At 33.7% G+C, this 16486-nt stretch overlaps 2 protein-coding genes across 4 annotated transcripts in view; one reads left to right on the forward strand and one right to left on the reverse strand.

Annotated features, from left to right (window-relative positions):
* Positions 1-8880, reverse strand: part of lcmt1 (leucine carboxyl methyltransferase 1) — a 29789-nt gene extending 20909 nt beyond the window's left edge. The window contains 4 exon segments of one of the 2 annotated variants that reach the window (NM_001004645.2): positions 5995-6071; positions 6895-7016; positions 8119-8210; positions 8512-8880. In NM_001004645.2, coding sequence (NP_001004645.1) covers positions 5995-6071; positions 6895-7016; positions 8119-8210; positions 8512-8597 — 377 coding nt within the window. In that variant the 5' untranslated portion in view covers positions 8598-8880. 2 annotated transcript variants of the gene reach the window in all.
* A 2839-nt stretch (positions 8881-11719) lies between these two features.
* Positions 11720-16486, forward strand: part of arhgap17a (Rho GTPase activating protein 17a) — a 63089-nt gene continuing 58322 nt past the window's right edge. For both annotated transcript variants that reach the window (NM_001017592.3, NM_001430836.1), the window contains 1 exon segment: positions 11720-12164. In NM_001017592.3, the coding sequence (NP_001017592.2) occupies positions 12112-12164 (53 nt within the window). In that variant the 5' untranslated portion in view covers positions 11720-12111.

The raw sequence follows: 16486 nt of genomic DNA on the forward strand, positions 1-16486 counted from the left end.
TCAGCTTTTTGATCGTAAAAATTTACATTTGTACATTTCAGCCATGACTCTTGTGGGAAAGACCAAGCAGGAGTGGTGTACATCTCCTGGCTCAACTGACTTCCATCCATTGCATCACATAAATATTTTGACAGTGCGTACAACTCGTGCTTGAAACGGGTGTGAAATGATGACGTTCAATGCAATCCTTCTTGGAACATTGACGCAACTGACATGGAGAATCGGAAATGAATGTTTAGATGTATGTTGAATTTCCAGATATTGTATATCTGATTTAAAACCATTGTAAATTACTCAGATTAGTACAATCTGTGTTAGATGAGAGTAAAAAAAAACTATTCTGGCAGTGTAAATGCAGCCAATTTTGTGTTTAGATAGAAGAGGCTTTCTTCTGTCAACCCTTTCAAACATGCCATTTTTGTTTTGTATTTTGTAATTTTCCAGTTAAAAGAGTCTGTGGTGAAGTTCTTAGCTTGTTTTCCATTGCTCATTGTCGGATCCTAGGGGTGAGTTTTGCTGGGATGCCCAATCCTAGAAATATTACTGTATTGTCAAATTTAGAATGCTGTAGAATGCTGAAGAAATCGTATAATGACAGGTCTATGACCTAGAGGTACTCTATTAAGGTGGTTTACGAGGACATGCTTTGTGTCCATGTTATTCAAAATGCTTAAAAACTTACTTAATGGGGTTTTTGACATTAATAGTGCCACAGACTTCCTGTGAAGGTTGGATTTAGGATTAGGTTAAGCATGTTTTAGTCCTCGTAGTAAGACCATACATCAATGTATGTGTGTGTCAATATTACACACTTTTAAAATAAAGTATCACCATCTTTAAAAAATATAATTTTTACATAAATAATTTTGCGGTTTGTGTGGGTAATATTGTGATCAAATTAAAATATATGATTGTGATCAAATTAAAGTTTAACAAAAAAAAAAATTATCCTGCAGATTTAAACATTTTCTCCAAACCAGCTTAGCTAAAACAATTTTGACAGTTCAAAACTGAGTGCTAAACTGTGCATAGTATAAATCACTGGGAGAACAGAGACGGCTGGCACAGAAATGCAGGAGATCAGCAGTAACATACATAGACAAAAATAAAGCAAAGATCAAAAAAATGAAGCAAAGGCAATGGCACTTGAGTGCGTAAATGGCATCTGGTTCTGTCTTTTATCATACAATTCCTCTAAAAAGTTCTTCAAACCATTGATTTTGCTTTATCTGAACATCGCAGACTGTTGCAATACACATCTTTGGCAATCAGCAGCATTGGGCTCTATAATCAATCACAAATATTTCTGTTAAGCTTATAAACGCAACAGATTTGTTTACACTTGACCTCAATGACTAACTACTGCACTTTCGTAAATTCACAGATAAGAAAAGCACTGATGCATATTAAACATACATTTCTGCACTTCTGTGTGATCATAACACAGTTTTTTAAGTTGACGAAGCCATGCTAAAATGAAGACATTTTGTGGGGTATCTGAAACTTCATATATGCAGGTACAGTATGTGTCAAAAATGTTATACCAGTTCACTAGACACAAAGTGAAATATTTCAAACTCTTATTTGTTTAAATGTTAATGAATGTGGATTTTTAAAAATCCAGTAATTATCATTCTAATTATAAATTAGAATATCATGAAAAATTTAAATATTGTAGGCTCCCAGAGTGTCTCAATCTAGTCAGCTTATTAACACCTGCAAAGGTTTCCTCAGCCTTGAAAAGGTCTTGCTCAGTAGGCTTCAGAATCATGGGGAAGAATTTAATGGTTTTGCAGAAGACCGTCATTAACACCATCCATAAGGAGGAAAAGTCTTAAAAGACAATTACAAAAGAAGCTGGATGCTCACAGAGTGCAGTATCAAAGTATATTAACAGTGTTAAAAGAAAGGGTGTCCAGAAAAGGTGCACAAGTGAAAGAGATGACCAAAGCCTTGAGAAGATTGTCAAAAAGGAGTGATCTGAGGCTGGTGTCAGAGCATCAAGAACCATCCCATACAGAAGTCTGCATGACATGGGCTACAGCTGTAAAATTTCATGCATCAAGCCACTCCTGAACAAAAAACAACATCAGAAGCATCTATGCTGAGCTAAGGAGTAAAAAGTACTGGTCCATTGACCAGTGGTCCCAAGTCCTCTCTTCAGATGAAAGCAAATTTTGTATTTCATATGGAAATCAAGATCCCAGAGTTTACAGGAAGAGTAGAGAGGCAAAAACGTCATACCATTAAAAGTCCAGTGTGAAGTTTCCACAGTAAGTGGTTTAGGGAGCAAAGTCATCGGCTGGTGTGGGTCCATTGTCTTTTATCAAGTCCAAAGTCAACGCAGCTTTATATCAGAACCTTTTAGAGCACTTCATGCTTCCTGTTGCCGACAAGCTTTTTGGAGACGATGATTTTGTTTTCCAGCAGGACTTGGCATCTGCCCACAAAGCCAAAACTACCAGTTCCTGGTTTAATAGCTGTGGAATAACTGTACCTGATTGGTCGGCAAACACACCCGATTTAAACCCCACTGAAAATCTATTGAAAATGTATTGAGGGAACAGAGACCCTGAAATGCAGAAGAGCTGAAGGTCAATTTCGAAGCAACTTGGACTACCATAACACCTCAACTGTGTCAAAGGCTGATTGCCTCCAAGCCATGCCACTTTGATGCTTTAATTAGTGCAAAAGGAGTCCCAACAAAGTACTGAGGACAAATTACAGTATATTAACACACTTTTCAGAAGGCCAACATATGTTTAAGATCCTTTTTTTATAGGTCACGCGAAATATTCTAATTCCAGCATAATCATTAAAATCAAAACAAATAAGGGCTTGAAATATTTCACGTTGTGTGTAGTGAACTAATATAACATACAAGTTTCACTTTTTGAAAGAAATTATTGAAATAAATGGACTTTCCCTCTGTACATTTTTTTGGCACATACTTGTAGTATGTGAAAATCAAATAGTACTGTAAGTCTGCATTTACATAGTATTAAAAAAAGTATGCAGGTACCACCTGGATGATACACTTCTGGCGAAATTCTAACATCTCATTTCAATTCATACTACTTCCATTCATACTATATAGAGCATTCTTTTCTAATCGTCATAAAGTAAATTCAAATTTAACACCTACTTGTGTAGTACAGTATGTGATTTTGGATGCAGCCACACAAAAAAGTTTTCATTCATATTTTAGTAATCTACATTAGGTTGATAAGTAAGGGAAAAAGTACACCTAAGTGGTTCTTATCGCAGCCCGAAAGGCTTATCAGCAGCTTGATGCAAAGCAGAGTGCTGTTGTATAAGACTGAAGGGATTTATTTTGTAAAAAAAAAAAAAAAAAAAAACAGCTGGATGTACTTTATTCCATGGATTACTTCTACGGCTACTTGTCATAAAAAAATAACATTTTTATGCAGTAAGCTGTATCAAAACAGAAAGCTGTTTCAACTGTAATTGTTTATTAATGCTTTAAATAAAGGCAAAGCTGACAGCAACAAAAATGGCTGAATGAGCATACACTAACCTAAGTATTATTCAGTCACAAGTGTGCCAAACACTCAAAAATAGCAGAATAACAGACCAGCATGTACAGTTGAAACCAGAAGTTTACATAATATCTAAAAAAGAAACATAACCATTTTTTTTAAATGTCTGATGGTAAATCAAACTAAATGTTTTCCATTTTAGGTCCGTTAGGATTACCTAAATAATTTACATTTGTTAAATGCTAGAATAATGAGATTTTATTATTTTTTTTTTTATTTCTAAATGGTCAAAAGTTTACAGTACATATGATTCCTTGGTATTTTTTAGCTTTGCTTTTAAACTGTATAACTTTGGTCAAATGTTTTGGGTATCCTTCCACAAGCTTCTCACAATAGTTTGAAGGAATTTTGGCCCATTCCTTCAGACAGAATTGGTGTAACTGAGTCAGATTTGTAGGCTGTCTTGCTTGCACAAGCTTTTTCAACTCTGGCCACAAATTTTCTATAGGATTGAGATCAGGGCTTTGTGATGGCCACTCCAAAACATTCACTCTGTTGTCCTTAAAGCACATTTTAACTAATTTGGCAGTAGGGTCATGGTCAGCTTGGAAGGCCCATTTGTGGCCATGTTTTAATTTTTCTGCCTGATGTCTTGAGATGTTGCTTCAGTATTTCTACATAATGTTCTTTCTGCATGATGCCATCTATGCTGTGAAGTGGACCAGTCCCTCCTGCAGCAAAACAGCCCCACAACATGATGTTGTCGCCCCCATACTTCACAGTTGGGATGATGTTCCTAGGCTTATAACCTTTCCCCTTTGTCCTCTAAATGTAACACTGGTCATTATGGCCAAACAGTTCAATCTTAGTTCTATCAGACCACAGGACTTGTCTCCAAAAATAAGTCTTTTCCCAAGTGTAATTTAGCAAATTGTAATCTGCCTTTTTTTGTTGATTCCGGCTTGTTGATTTTCCCATGTTGTCACAAAAGGAAGCAGTGTGTTTGAGGTTTTCCTTAAATACTGTTCTACAGTTGTGCCTCCAATTAACTCAAATGTTGTCAATTGGCCTATCAGAAACTTCCAAAACTTTGACACCATCATCTGAGCTTTTTCAGAGGCATAATAATCTTATTGTATGTAAACTTGACTTTCAAGAAAAGTTATAAACATTTCTCAAAAAATCTCTTTCTCATTATTTTGCTATTAAGGATAACAGAAACACATTTGATAATCCTAACTTACCTAAAAGAGAAAAAGTTTAGTCCCATTAACATCTGACTTTAAAAAAAAAATAGTTATGTGCCTTTTTCTGCTTTTAACTGTAAATATGAATTTATGTAAATGTAAGTAAACGTACTCAAAAACTACAGACAAGGTGATTTGGTATACATGGCTAAGCCCGTGTTAGTAGATTCAGAGGTTGTTATCTGAAACAAACACAACTTGGATTGTTGCAACCAACTAATCAGAATCAAGTATTCCAGACAGTCATGTAATAATCATTGCTAAATGTCAAAGTTAATAATCAGAACATTTCTGTCATTAACCTGTATATGAATTATGCAATCAGGAACAGGGCTTTAATAAAAGTGTAATGTATTTTGATAGAAGAAACTGCTTAAAATATTCAAGTCAGACATGAACGACAATGAAGATTTATTTTCTACATTTTTTAAAAGATTTTAATAGTTATAAGTGAAATTATTTGGTAGTTAGAGTCTAGAGGTGAAGTAGGATTTTTATTTTTTTATTTTAAAGGGTTAAAGTTAAGAGTGATCAAAAGCTCACTGTATTACTGTAAAGATATAAACCTTTGCTAAACTGATACATGTAAATGCAATACTGCATATGTGGCACGGCTGTACCAACTGCAATTCTTAGTGACTGTAGTTAAATAGTAATTATACAAAATATAAATTCATCATAGACTTAACATACCCCACTCGCTCATTAATCACAAATGCATAAATGTTAAACTATTCGTTCAAGCAGGACATTTTAAAATGATAAAGAGCGCTAATGCATCGATCAACTTTAATCAATACAAAACAAATCACAGTTATAAAATCCAGACATTGAGGGGTGGACTAACTTGATGAATCCACTCATCTTACGCACTGTCTCCATCTAGAGGATAATTACTGAAGAACATGATCAGCAAATACAGTAAAAGCAAATGACTGACAAATAATTATAAAACAAACAGAAACACTTTAACAATAAGGTCTCATTTGTTAACATGTTTATTAGCGAGCATGCACTAACATTATTACAGCATTTACTAATCTTAATGTTGGCTTTCAGGAATTCTATTGTTTGTTAATTTAAACAAGTAATAACACTTTTTTAAATCAAACAATAATGCTGTGAATTAACATGAACTGAAGTTCTTAAAAGCTGTCACATTAATTCCTAGTTAACTTAAAATTGTTAACCAATGTTACCTTATTCTAAAGTCGTGCACAAATATTATAAAAATAAAAACACCTTACTTGATGTTGTGTATTTTTCTGGCAACGATCATCGGGAAGTCAACTTCAAAGAACTTTTTTGGCATTATGTTTTCATCCTATGAATAAAAAAAATACTTTTATAATTTTTCTTTGACTGCTTATCATTTTTCAGTAAGAAAAAAATAGACTTTAAATAGAACAAAAATTCATTAGAATGTATAATTACATTTATTAGCTATTAGCTAACTTTAAGGAATAGTTCACCACAAAGTGAAAATTCTGTCATCATTTACTCATCCTTCACTTGTTCTAAACCTGTCTGAGTTTCTTTCGTCTGTTGAAAACACAATAATATATTTTGAAACAGTTGAAAACCTGTAAATATTGACTTCCACAGTAGAAAAAACAAATACTATGAGAGTCAACGATTACAGGTTTCCAGCTTTCTTCAAAATATATTCTTTAGCGTTCAACAGATAATAGAAATTGATACAAGTTTGAAACCACTTGAGGGTGAGCAAATAGAGAGTACATGTGATTTTGTGCATGAACTATGACTTTAATAAATATGAATGTATAGATTTTTTTATTTTTGTTAATATCTTAATTATATTATCTATCTATCTATCTATCTATCTATCTATCTATCTATCTATCTATTTATCTATCTATCTATCTATCTATCTATAGATAGATAGATTAGACAGACAGACAGACAGACAGACAGACAGATAGATAGATAGATAGATAGATAGATAGATAGATAGATAGATAGATAGATAGATAGATAGATAGATAGATAGATAGATAGATGAATAAATAAATTGTTATATTGAGTCATAAAAAAGACATTTATTTTGAAAAGTACAAGCTACTGTAATGTGATTATACAGTCAGAATAATAAATCTAAAAAAAAAGTGAAATGCAAAATGATCAACCTTTAATCTCCAAAAAGTAGTATCCAGTCCTGCCCCAAGATTAACCACCTGGCAGTCACATTGTGTCTTCTTGAGAAAGTCGTCAAGAAGGAGATTCATCCCTTTGACACGTCCATAATAACCTACATCAAAAATAAACACATTTTGAAAGAAGACCCACTCCTCACTGACAAAGGTTCAGAATTTGTCCCATACATTACCTCATTTGTCCTATTTTGTGTATTTTGTTCTAAATAGTTAAAATAACCCATCGAAAAAGGCTTTAAGAGCAAGCGGCCAATGCTAACAATTATTTTCATTTTAAAATCTGACGTAAGAGAAATCTTCTTTCGCTACTGTACTGTTTTTAAACAGAGAAAATATTTTACATGAAACTTTTATTCTAAATTGCGGAGCTTTTTCTTGCAAACAAAAAGAACCAATAAAAAGGTGTGAAGCATCAAAAGTGGCCCATATCAAATTAATTGGAATACTATTTTGAATATTTTTGTTTTCCAAGAAGTTTCAAATGTACTTTTTTTTTTAAAGCGGATAAAATTGTTAAGCTGTACATTATAATAATGTTTTATTTTTACAATTATTAAAATGGCCAAATTCTGACTGGGGACACTTGGATGTGCTGGCCAGTTTGTTATTTGCCTAATAACTGACAATCGGCTACAGTTTTTCATATAAAACAGATTCTTATTTTTTCCCAATGATATATAATGTAATAAATTTGTATTTTAAAAATAAACATTTATTGATATTTCTTTATACTAAATATTTAGGAAATATTTTTGGTACATACAAAGTTTGGTTATGGTGACCATCTAACAAGCCAATCCAGCTAAAAATGGTGCTTAAAATGTCACTAAAATGCAGTATTTAACTCTCATAATAGAATAGAAAATGAGGAGTAAATCAGCAAAAAAAGGTCTGCTTTTTGAGAAAAGCGAACCACCCTATTCACCAGTCTGGCTAGGGGCATGTGTTAAACATAAAAAACAGCCTTTGACTTCACCATAATATTTTTTTGTACCTACTATGGATGAAAGTGGCTACTTTTCTCCAACATTATTCAGAATATCTTGTGTTGTGATCAACAGAAGTAAATAAAAAAATCATAAATGTTTAGAATGATGATGATGAGGAAATGGTTGTTGTTTGGGTGAACTATCCCTTAACTAAACGCAACTGCACACATTGACCGGCAGGAGGAGATATTTAAACGATCAATCTTACCTCTGTTGATCTCAGGTGCTTTCCGTTCACCTATTTGCCTCACAAAATACTGGACGTAGAGGTCAGTCCAGTAACCTTTACTAGTAGCAAACCTACAAACAAACACAATAAATTTAAATGTTATTATAGATGATCATCGAATCGTATAAGTACACTCCTTATTTTGTCAAAATTATTGGAATAATCAATAATCTTAAAACTTATGCATAATATCTGATATATAATATTAATAATAGCTGCCACACTGTGCACAACCACGACAGTAGCAGTATATTTTTTACATATATGGCAGTTCTGTGAAAGCACAAAAACTAAGTGTGGCTAAATGTGGCTAAATGTCAATGCATTCAGAAATACGGGTCAGTGTTTTCTCATTATTTTATTGCGCATCACCTTTTGCATATGGACGCATCGTCGCAAGTTGCTCTGACCGCTTCGTCAGCAGTGTCAGAATCTGTAAATGATTGTCTGGATGCCATGAACACTTGCAGTTTTGAAGCAATATATGAATTATAGTCATAAACGCAGCGTTAAGTACACATAACGTTACTGTATTCGTGAGAACACAAAATCCTAAATGTTGGCAAAACTGAGCGCGTTCCTTTCGAAGAGCGCAACAGCGTAAGATTGCGTCATTGACAATATTATCAATTGATACTTTAAATATTTCTTCAAGCACATTTATTTCAATAAATCATACTGGTTTTTAACAGAAGCAAAACTGCACCGAGCGCTCCGGTTGACAATCACATGTTTACATCTACTTCCGGTGACGACACTTTCCCATAATGCATTTCGAGAAGACCGTACTGCGCATGTCCGTAATTTTAATTCACATTTATGTGTAAGATTTACATTGGTTGACGTCGAGGTGTTTACGCGTATGATTCTGCAAATCATTTGAGTTGTTTTTATAAATGCCTGTTTTTATTAACATTGCTCACAATAATGTCGCATTCTTCATCATTCACGTCAATGCTGATAACGGGGAAATGTCCCGTTAGCTAACGTTACAGATTTACAGGTGATCAGGATCTTAGGGTTGTAAAACCTGTTGAAAGTTGAGGATTTGGTTGGGATCAGTTTGAGCAGTATTCAAGCCCTTATATGTGAAGGTTAATAATAGATTTTGAGTAGACACAAATTTATTTAAAACTTTATATTACTATATATATATATATATAGCCTATATATATATATATATATATATATATATATATATATATATATATATATATATATATATATATATATATATATATATAAATGATAATGAAAGTTTTTTAAAAGTAAAACTAAATATGATAGTGTACGCCAAGGATGTCCAATCTTGGTCCTGGAGGGCCGGTATTCTGCAGATTTTAGCTCTTACTAGCCTCAACACACCTGGAAAGATGTTTCTAGAAAGCGTAGCAAGAGTTTGATTAGCTAGCCCATGTGTCTGATTGGGGTTGGAACTAAACTTTGCAAGACATCGGCCATCCAGAACTGAGTTTGGACACCCAGAGTGTACGCTATATATATATATATATATATATATATATATATATATATATATATATATATATATATATATATATATATATATATATATAAATTACAAAAACCAAAAAACAAACATACAAAAAACCCTTGTTGTCATACTCTCAGCAGGAAATGTTTTGACTAAAAACAAAAGATTAAGATTTTGTCACCTTGTAATTATAAGGGGTTATCTGCCTTCTGAATGATTTTGAGATATTTAGCTTCAAAGTTTTTGCATTCCGTATAGCAAACAGTATGTGTGTAACATTTGTTTTTAAAATAAAAAGTCTTAAAATGTAATTAACTTTAAAGAAAAAAACATGTCATAATGTAAATAAGTTGTCATTTAATAAGAATATGTCAATAAATTAATTTTGACAAAAATGTCAGATAGAACTTTATCATTCTAAGGTGAGGATTTTACAAAATATTTTAAATATTAAAAAAGAACCAAAATTAAAAATCTAAACGTTTGATAAATAAACATTGAAAATAAAAAAGCAAATACATAAATATAGCATTGAATTAATGTTATAAAATAATACAATAAATAAGAAAAACTATTTACTTTAGACACAAAATAAATAAGCCAACTTTGACAATATATATATATATATATATATATATATATATATATATATATATATATATATATATATATATATATATATATATATATATATGGAAAAAAGTGACAGTCATTACAAATGAGCTAAAATCAATGATTTAAAAAAATGATTTACTTAAAAAGAATATGTGAATAATTTCGAATAATAGCGCTGTCGCATGTCGCCTCACAGCAAAAAAGTCGCTGGTTCGAGCCTTACCTGGGTCAGTGGGCATTTCTGTGTGGAGTTTGCATGTTCTGCCTATGTTGGCGTGGGTTTCCTTCAGGTGCTCAAGTTTTCCCCAGTCCAAACACATGCAGTATATACAGTAGGTGAATGAATGCTCTCGTAAAATCATACTGTGTGTGTGTGTGTGAATGCAAGAATATATGGGTGTTTCCCAGTGCTGGGTTGCGGCTGGAAGGGCATCCCGGTGCATAACAACATATACTGGATTAGTTGGCGGTTCATTCCGCTGTGGCGATCCCTAATTAATAATAAACTAAAAGACTAAGCTAAAAAGAAAATGAATGAATAAATGATTTTAAAAAAATTCTCAAACACAATACCATAATGATTAATATAATGAATGTTTATAGTGTAGGTAGGATAATAAAAAGGCCTTATAATAATAATAATAATAATAATAATAATAATAATAATAATAGTAATGGGCTAAGCAGTGGCGCAGTAGGTAGTGCTGTGGCCTCACAGCAAGAAGGTCGCTGGTTTGCGTTTCTTTCGCTGGGTCGCTGGTTTCGCGTTTCAGTTGGTGTTTCTGTGTGGAGTTTGCATGTTCTCCCTGCGTTCGCGTGGGTTTCCTCCGGGTGCTCCAGTTTCCCCCAGAGTCCAAAGATATGCGGTATAGGTGAACTGGGTAGGCTAAATTGTCCACAGTGTATGAGTGTGTGGATGTTTTCCAGTGATGGGTTGCGGCTGGAAGGACATCCGCTGCGTAAAAACGTGCTGGATAAGTTGGCGGTTCATTCTGCTGTGGCGACCCCGGATAAATAAAGGGACTAACGTTAAGCCGACAAGAAAATGAATGAATGAATGAATAATAATAATAATAACTAAATATTTTTCAAATAACATTTAACCCAATTAATAATAATTAAAATGTTTGTTTTCTTTGTTTATTTATTTATTTTATTTTTTATATTTGTGGTTTTGTGTAAAACAGAAAAATCCGTCTCTAAAAGAATGTTTATGATGTTAAACTTCTACACTCCATGCAATAAGTGTCTGCATGGTCATCCCAGCTGGTAATACGAGTGGACACTGAACTCTACGTAGCTTCATTTGGCTGCGTCTCAAAGCCTTTACAGCTGCCTACACAGACAGTATCTTTGAGCACAACCGACGACTGTCAGTGCTGTTTATATAGTCATCGCACTATGTTCTGGGACAGCCCACAGTTTTCACGTTCATGCCATCATGATCAGCCCGGAGCTGCGCCGATGAGAGCACTGAAACACACACACACACACACACACACACGCACACAAAGTGCCCGACTCGGATGGAGTGATCAGCCCGCTGCCATGCACTCTTTCCCGAAGTTGTCACGGGCTGCTGGCATACGTGGAAAAACACTCACTCCCGCTTATGAGACCAGTTGCAACACGGAATGACATGAAACGAGCACCGCTAACTTACTCACCGGAGCTAACTTTTTTCCACACTGCTGTTTTTTTCTCTCCCGATTCGGCTAGTTTTCTAGCTGCCTGAGCTAACCGTACACCGGGCTGTTTTAATGTAATTAGCCACACGACTTCACCATCGTGCACAAGGATCTTTTGGCTCATGAGGAATCGACGAACACACGTCTTTACTGGATTTTGAGGCCGACGACACTAAAATGAAGAAACAGTTTAATCGGATGAGACAGCTCGCCAATCAAACAGTTGGCAGGCAAGTACAGATTTCAAGTTTTTCTGCTGCTTTTTGCCCTCTCACGGATGGGTACGGGCTGCTCTGTCATGTTGTTATGTTATGTTGTTAAGGCGTCAGCCAAATTAACCAGTTGCCTAAAAAACATATTTTCGATTCACTGTTTAGTATAACAGCAACTAACAGTTAATTTTCCTAGTTTGTTATTATTTCAATCCGCTTACGCAGCTGTTTGTTCGAACAAACTCTAATTTGTATAACTGCATGTTGGGATGGATTTGTATATTAACGGTTCGGATTGTTGCGGCCTCGTTACTGTTTATTGAATACTAAATCTGAAAGGGACATGGTTTAAGATAAGCTATCAGTTAAACTAATCAAGATAAGAAATGACCGATTGATTCGTAAATGAATCATTCATTTGAGTCGAATCTTTTCGGTGAAGCCATCGAATACATGCTCATAATTCTGTTCGATCTTTTTTTATGAGTCGACTGAACGATTCACTAATGAATCAGTGCAAGCGATTTACTGCTTTAATGGAACTATAGCTAGTTAAACAGTTTCATTTCTTAGTTGTCTGACGATAGTATGCCTAGCTTTTGACCGTAAACTAATTTTATTTTAATCTTAATGGCCATGTTATGAGATTAGTTATCAGATACAGCACTAAAGATTAGTACTTTGATTTGTGAATAATTCTTTTGAGTCAGGTCTATTCAAAACCCATTATGAACGATTTGTTTCTCAATCGACTGAGTAATTCACTCATGAATCATTTATTGCTTACTAGTATAACAACTAGCTAAAGAGTAAACTTGATTCTTTGTGTAACTATTACTCAGATTATGCAGTAGTTTGACCACAAACTCAAATTTTTAATGGATTATTCACCCTAAAAGTTGTTATTCCAAACCAATAAGACCTTCGTTCATCTCTAGAACAATTTTTTTTATCAAATCGAGTTCTTTGACCCATCAGACAGCAAGGGCACTGAATTGTTCAAAGCCCAGAAAGGACCCAAGAACATTTTCAAAACCAATGTGTCAGTGGTTCAAACTAAATGTTTTGAAGCTATAAAATATCTTTGTTCACATAAATCAACTTAAAAGTAGAATGACATTAGCGTAAGTAATTAATGACAGAATTTTTCATTTTGGACTGAACCAACACTTTAATATAGTATGATTTAAATATTAACTGTTTGTGGATTTTGTTTATTGCTGTTTATTTATTACTAAATTTTAATATGGTAACTTAGTTAAAATGTATTGTTCACCTAAAAATGCTAATTATGCCTTAATTTACTCACCCTTGACTTTTTTCCTTTTTTCTTTCTTTTTGAACACACGAGATGATACATTAAAAAAATATTTGAAACTGTTAACCATTGACTTCCATTGTATTTGTATTTGTTTTGACATCCTACTATGGATGCCAATGTTTACAGACAGTTTCCAACATTCTTCAAAGTATCTTCTTTTGTGTTCAACAATTCAAGCTGGTTTGGAACAAGTCAAGAGAGAGAAAATTAAAAATAATTTTGGCTGCACGACTCCTTTAGGTATAGTCTGAATTATGCTTGTCACAATAATAAATATATTGACTGATCTCACAACACATGGACATGACCGCACACATTTTTGGTGATGCAATATATATCACCCATACATAAAAACCAATTTTAGCAACATTCAAGCTAATAGCACAACCTCTTTCTCTATTGGAGGTGTCAATGTCAGTATGGTCAAAAAACACTATAGTATTTACTAAATTACTATATAGTATGCTTTCATGTGGGTATCTGACAACTGAAAATAAATCTGGTAGCAGATATCGCAGCCTCTGCACTTTTTACCTTGTGCTTTTTTGTTTACATTAATTGTTATTATTTATTTAGGAAATGCCGGTTCACATTCTGATTCCAATGCCTAGTTATTAAATTGTTAAAATGACTATAATTAAATGAAGCATTCCTAAGAATAAATAAAATATGATGTGTTCTTTGGAGGAGTGTACTTCTATTATGTTGCTGTTATATTGTCATTATATAATGAGTGGCACAAAACGAGTCTTGAAATGAAAATAATATCACAATAATACAACAATAATATTGTTTATCGCTATATATTAAAGTGCAGTAAATCGTACAACAAAAAATAAATTGTGACAGGCCTAATCTGAATCAAAAACAAATCATTCTTTTGAATTGGAGTTGGATTTGTGCACCGAAATGGTTTTGGTCCAAATCAAAGTAATTTTGAACTAATTGTTTAAATAAATCATTCAAACATATTATTGAGTCAGTGATTCAATCAGAATGTCACTTCACTTGCTTTGTTTCTAAATGTAACCCAGCGGTCCTACTCCACCCAACCCTCTCCGAGCTAGGATCGAACCGGCGACCTTCCGCATGGTAGTCGGTTGTTCTTACAATGAGGCTAAAGACCACCTTTAGAGGTTTACCTGCACAGCACTTACTAGCTGGACTCCGTTACACTCACCCCCCTAAACCTCACTCCCATCCGGGTCAAGGCTCAAATGTAACCCTGCTGGTCCTACACCACCCAACCCGCTCCGAGCTGGGATCGAATCGGCAACCTTCAACATGGGAGTTGGTTGCTCTAACAAGTAGGCTGAAGACCATGGCCTCTACCTAGGGCACCTTTAGAGGTCAGATGAGTGAGGTTTACCTGCACAGCGCTTACTAGCTGGCCTCCGTTACATAAACAAATTAGCTGGTTTGAACTAATAAATTATTTTTAGTGTTGATTTAGTGTCTCATTTACCGCTTACGTGGACATCAGTAATCAAATTATTTGCCTTAATCTGAATAAGACAATCACTTGATTAAGGCGTTTAAATGAGCTGCTTTTTGAATGTTTCTTTCATGATCCCATTTTACATGTTATAGCACATAATTCGATTAACGTCATTGCGTTACCACACTATTCGTTTCCTTCAGAGTGTTATGGAATTTTGAGTGTTTCATTATTAATTTGTCCACTTTCACTGCAGTTTGGCACTTTCACTTTCATTCAGGAACAGTTCATTCTTGCCCCCCGTGACAAATGAGATATTGTATGCAAGTATGAACTGCTATAAGTATGAACAACTATGTTGTTTTAATGGAATTAGATATCGCAGGCCGTAAAGGGAAAAAACGCTGCATTTCGCGATGCAGATGTCTGTGGTCCTTCACTGACTCTGTAGGTGCAGAAAACAGTGTCAAAGCCGTGTAGACTATCCTGTCACAAAATGCATTGAAAAGCCTACATGAAGGTAATAGTTTGATTGTGGTGTTTACATTTCTGTGCTGCACTTTAGTAATGCAAATAAAATCGGCATACTCCACATTAATTTGATGTCTGTTTAGTTCAATTATGATATTATTTTTGATGAAGTTAACATTAATCAAAAGTTGCTGTTTACATGGTAGACTCTTAATCAGAGTATTGTCTTCATTTCATTCAAATTTATTGGGTTATTGGTGTCCATTTAAACATACTCACGGTTATAGAGACTTGCCACAGTTGTAGTGTCATTTATTTAACAAAAATTTACTCAGAAAAATATTAATTATCATTAACAAAAATAATACCCCACCCAAAATTTTGGTAGAATATATTGGTGGTATTTTTTCATTACATGTTTTTTATGCCAATATGCTCCACCTTATTTTTTCCTTTCATCAGATCTAGTCTCAAAAACATCCAAGCAATTAATTCATAAATTAACAGAACAGTTCCCTCATGAGTCACTCAGAGGGTTTCTTCATTCTCAAATTCTTTTACTTAAAATACTTTACTTAAGGATATATAAATTTACTACATGAAATAATGGACCTATTAAACACACTTAATAAAAGTTAATGTTGCATTGTTGGAAAATGTAAGAAAATTATTGAACCATATACAGTTGAAGTCAGAATTATTAGCCCCCCTGAATCATTAGCCCCCTGTTTATTTTTTTTACCCATTTTTTGTTTAACAGAGAGAATTTTCTTTAACACATTACTAAACATAATAGTTTTAATAACAATTTTTTAATAACTGATTTATTTTACCTTTGTCATGATGACAGTAAATAATATTTAATTAGATATTTTTCAAGACACTTCTATACAGCTTAAAGTGACATTTAAAGGCTTAACTATGTTAAATAGTTTAACTAGGCAGGTTAGGGTAATTAGGCAAGTTATTGTATAACAATGGTGTGTTCTGTAGACTATCGAAAAAAATGTAGCTTAAAGAAGCTAATCATTTTTTCCTTAAAATGGTGTTTAAAAAATTAAAAACTGCTTTTATTCCAGCCAAAATAAAACAAATAAGACTTTCTCCAGA

The sequence above is a fragment of the Danio rerio genome, chromosome 12 (genome assembly GCF_049306965.1).
Source record: "Danio rerio strain Tuebingen ecotype United States chromosome 12, GRCz12tu, whole genome shotgun sequence".
In the NCBI taxonomy this organism is placed as follows: domain Eukaryota; kingdom Metazoa; phylum Chordata; class Actinopteri; order Cypriniformes; family Danionidae; genus Danio; species Danio rerio.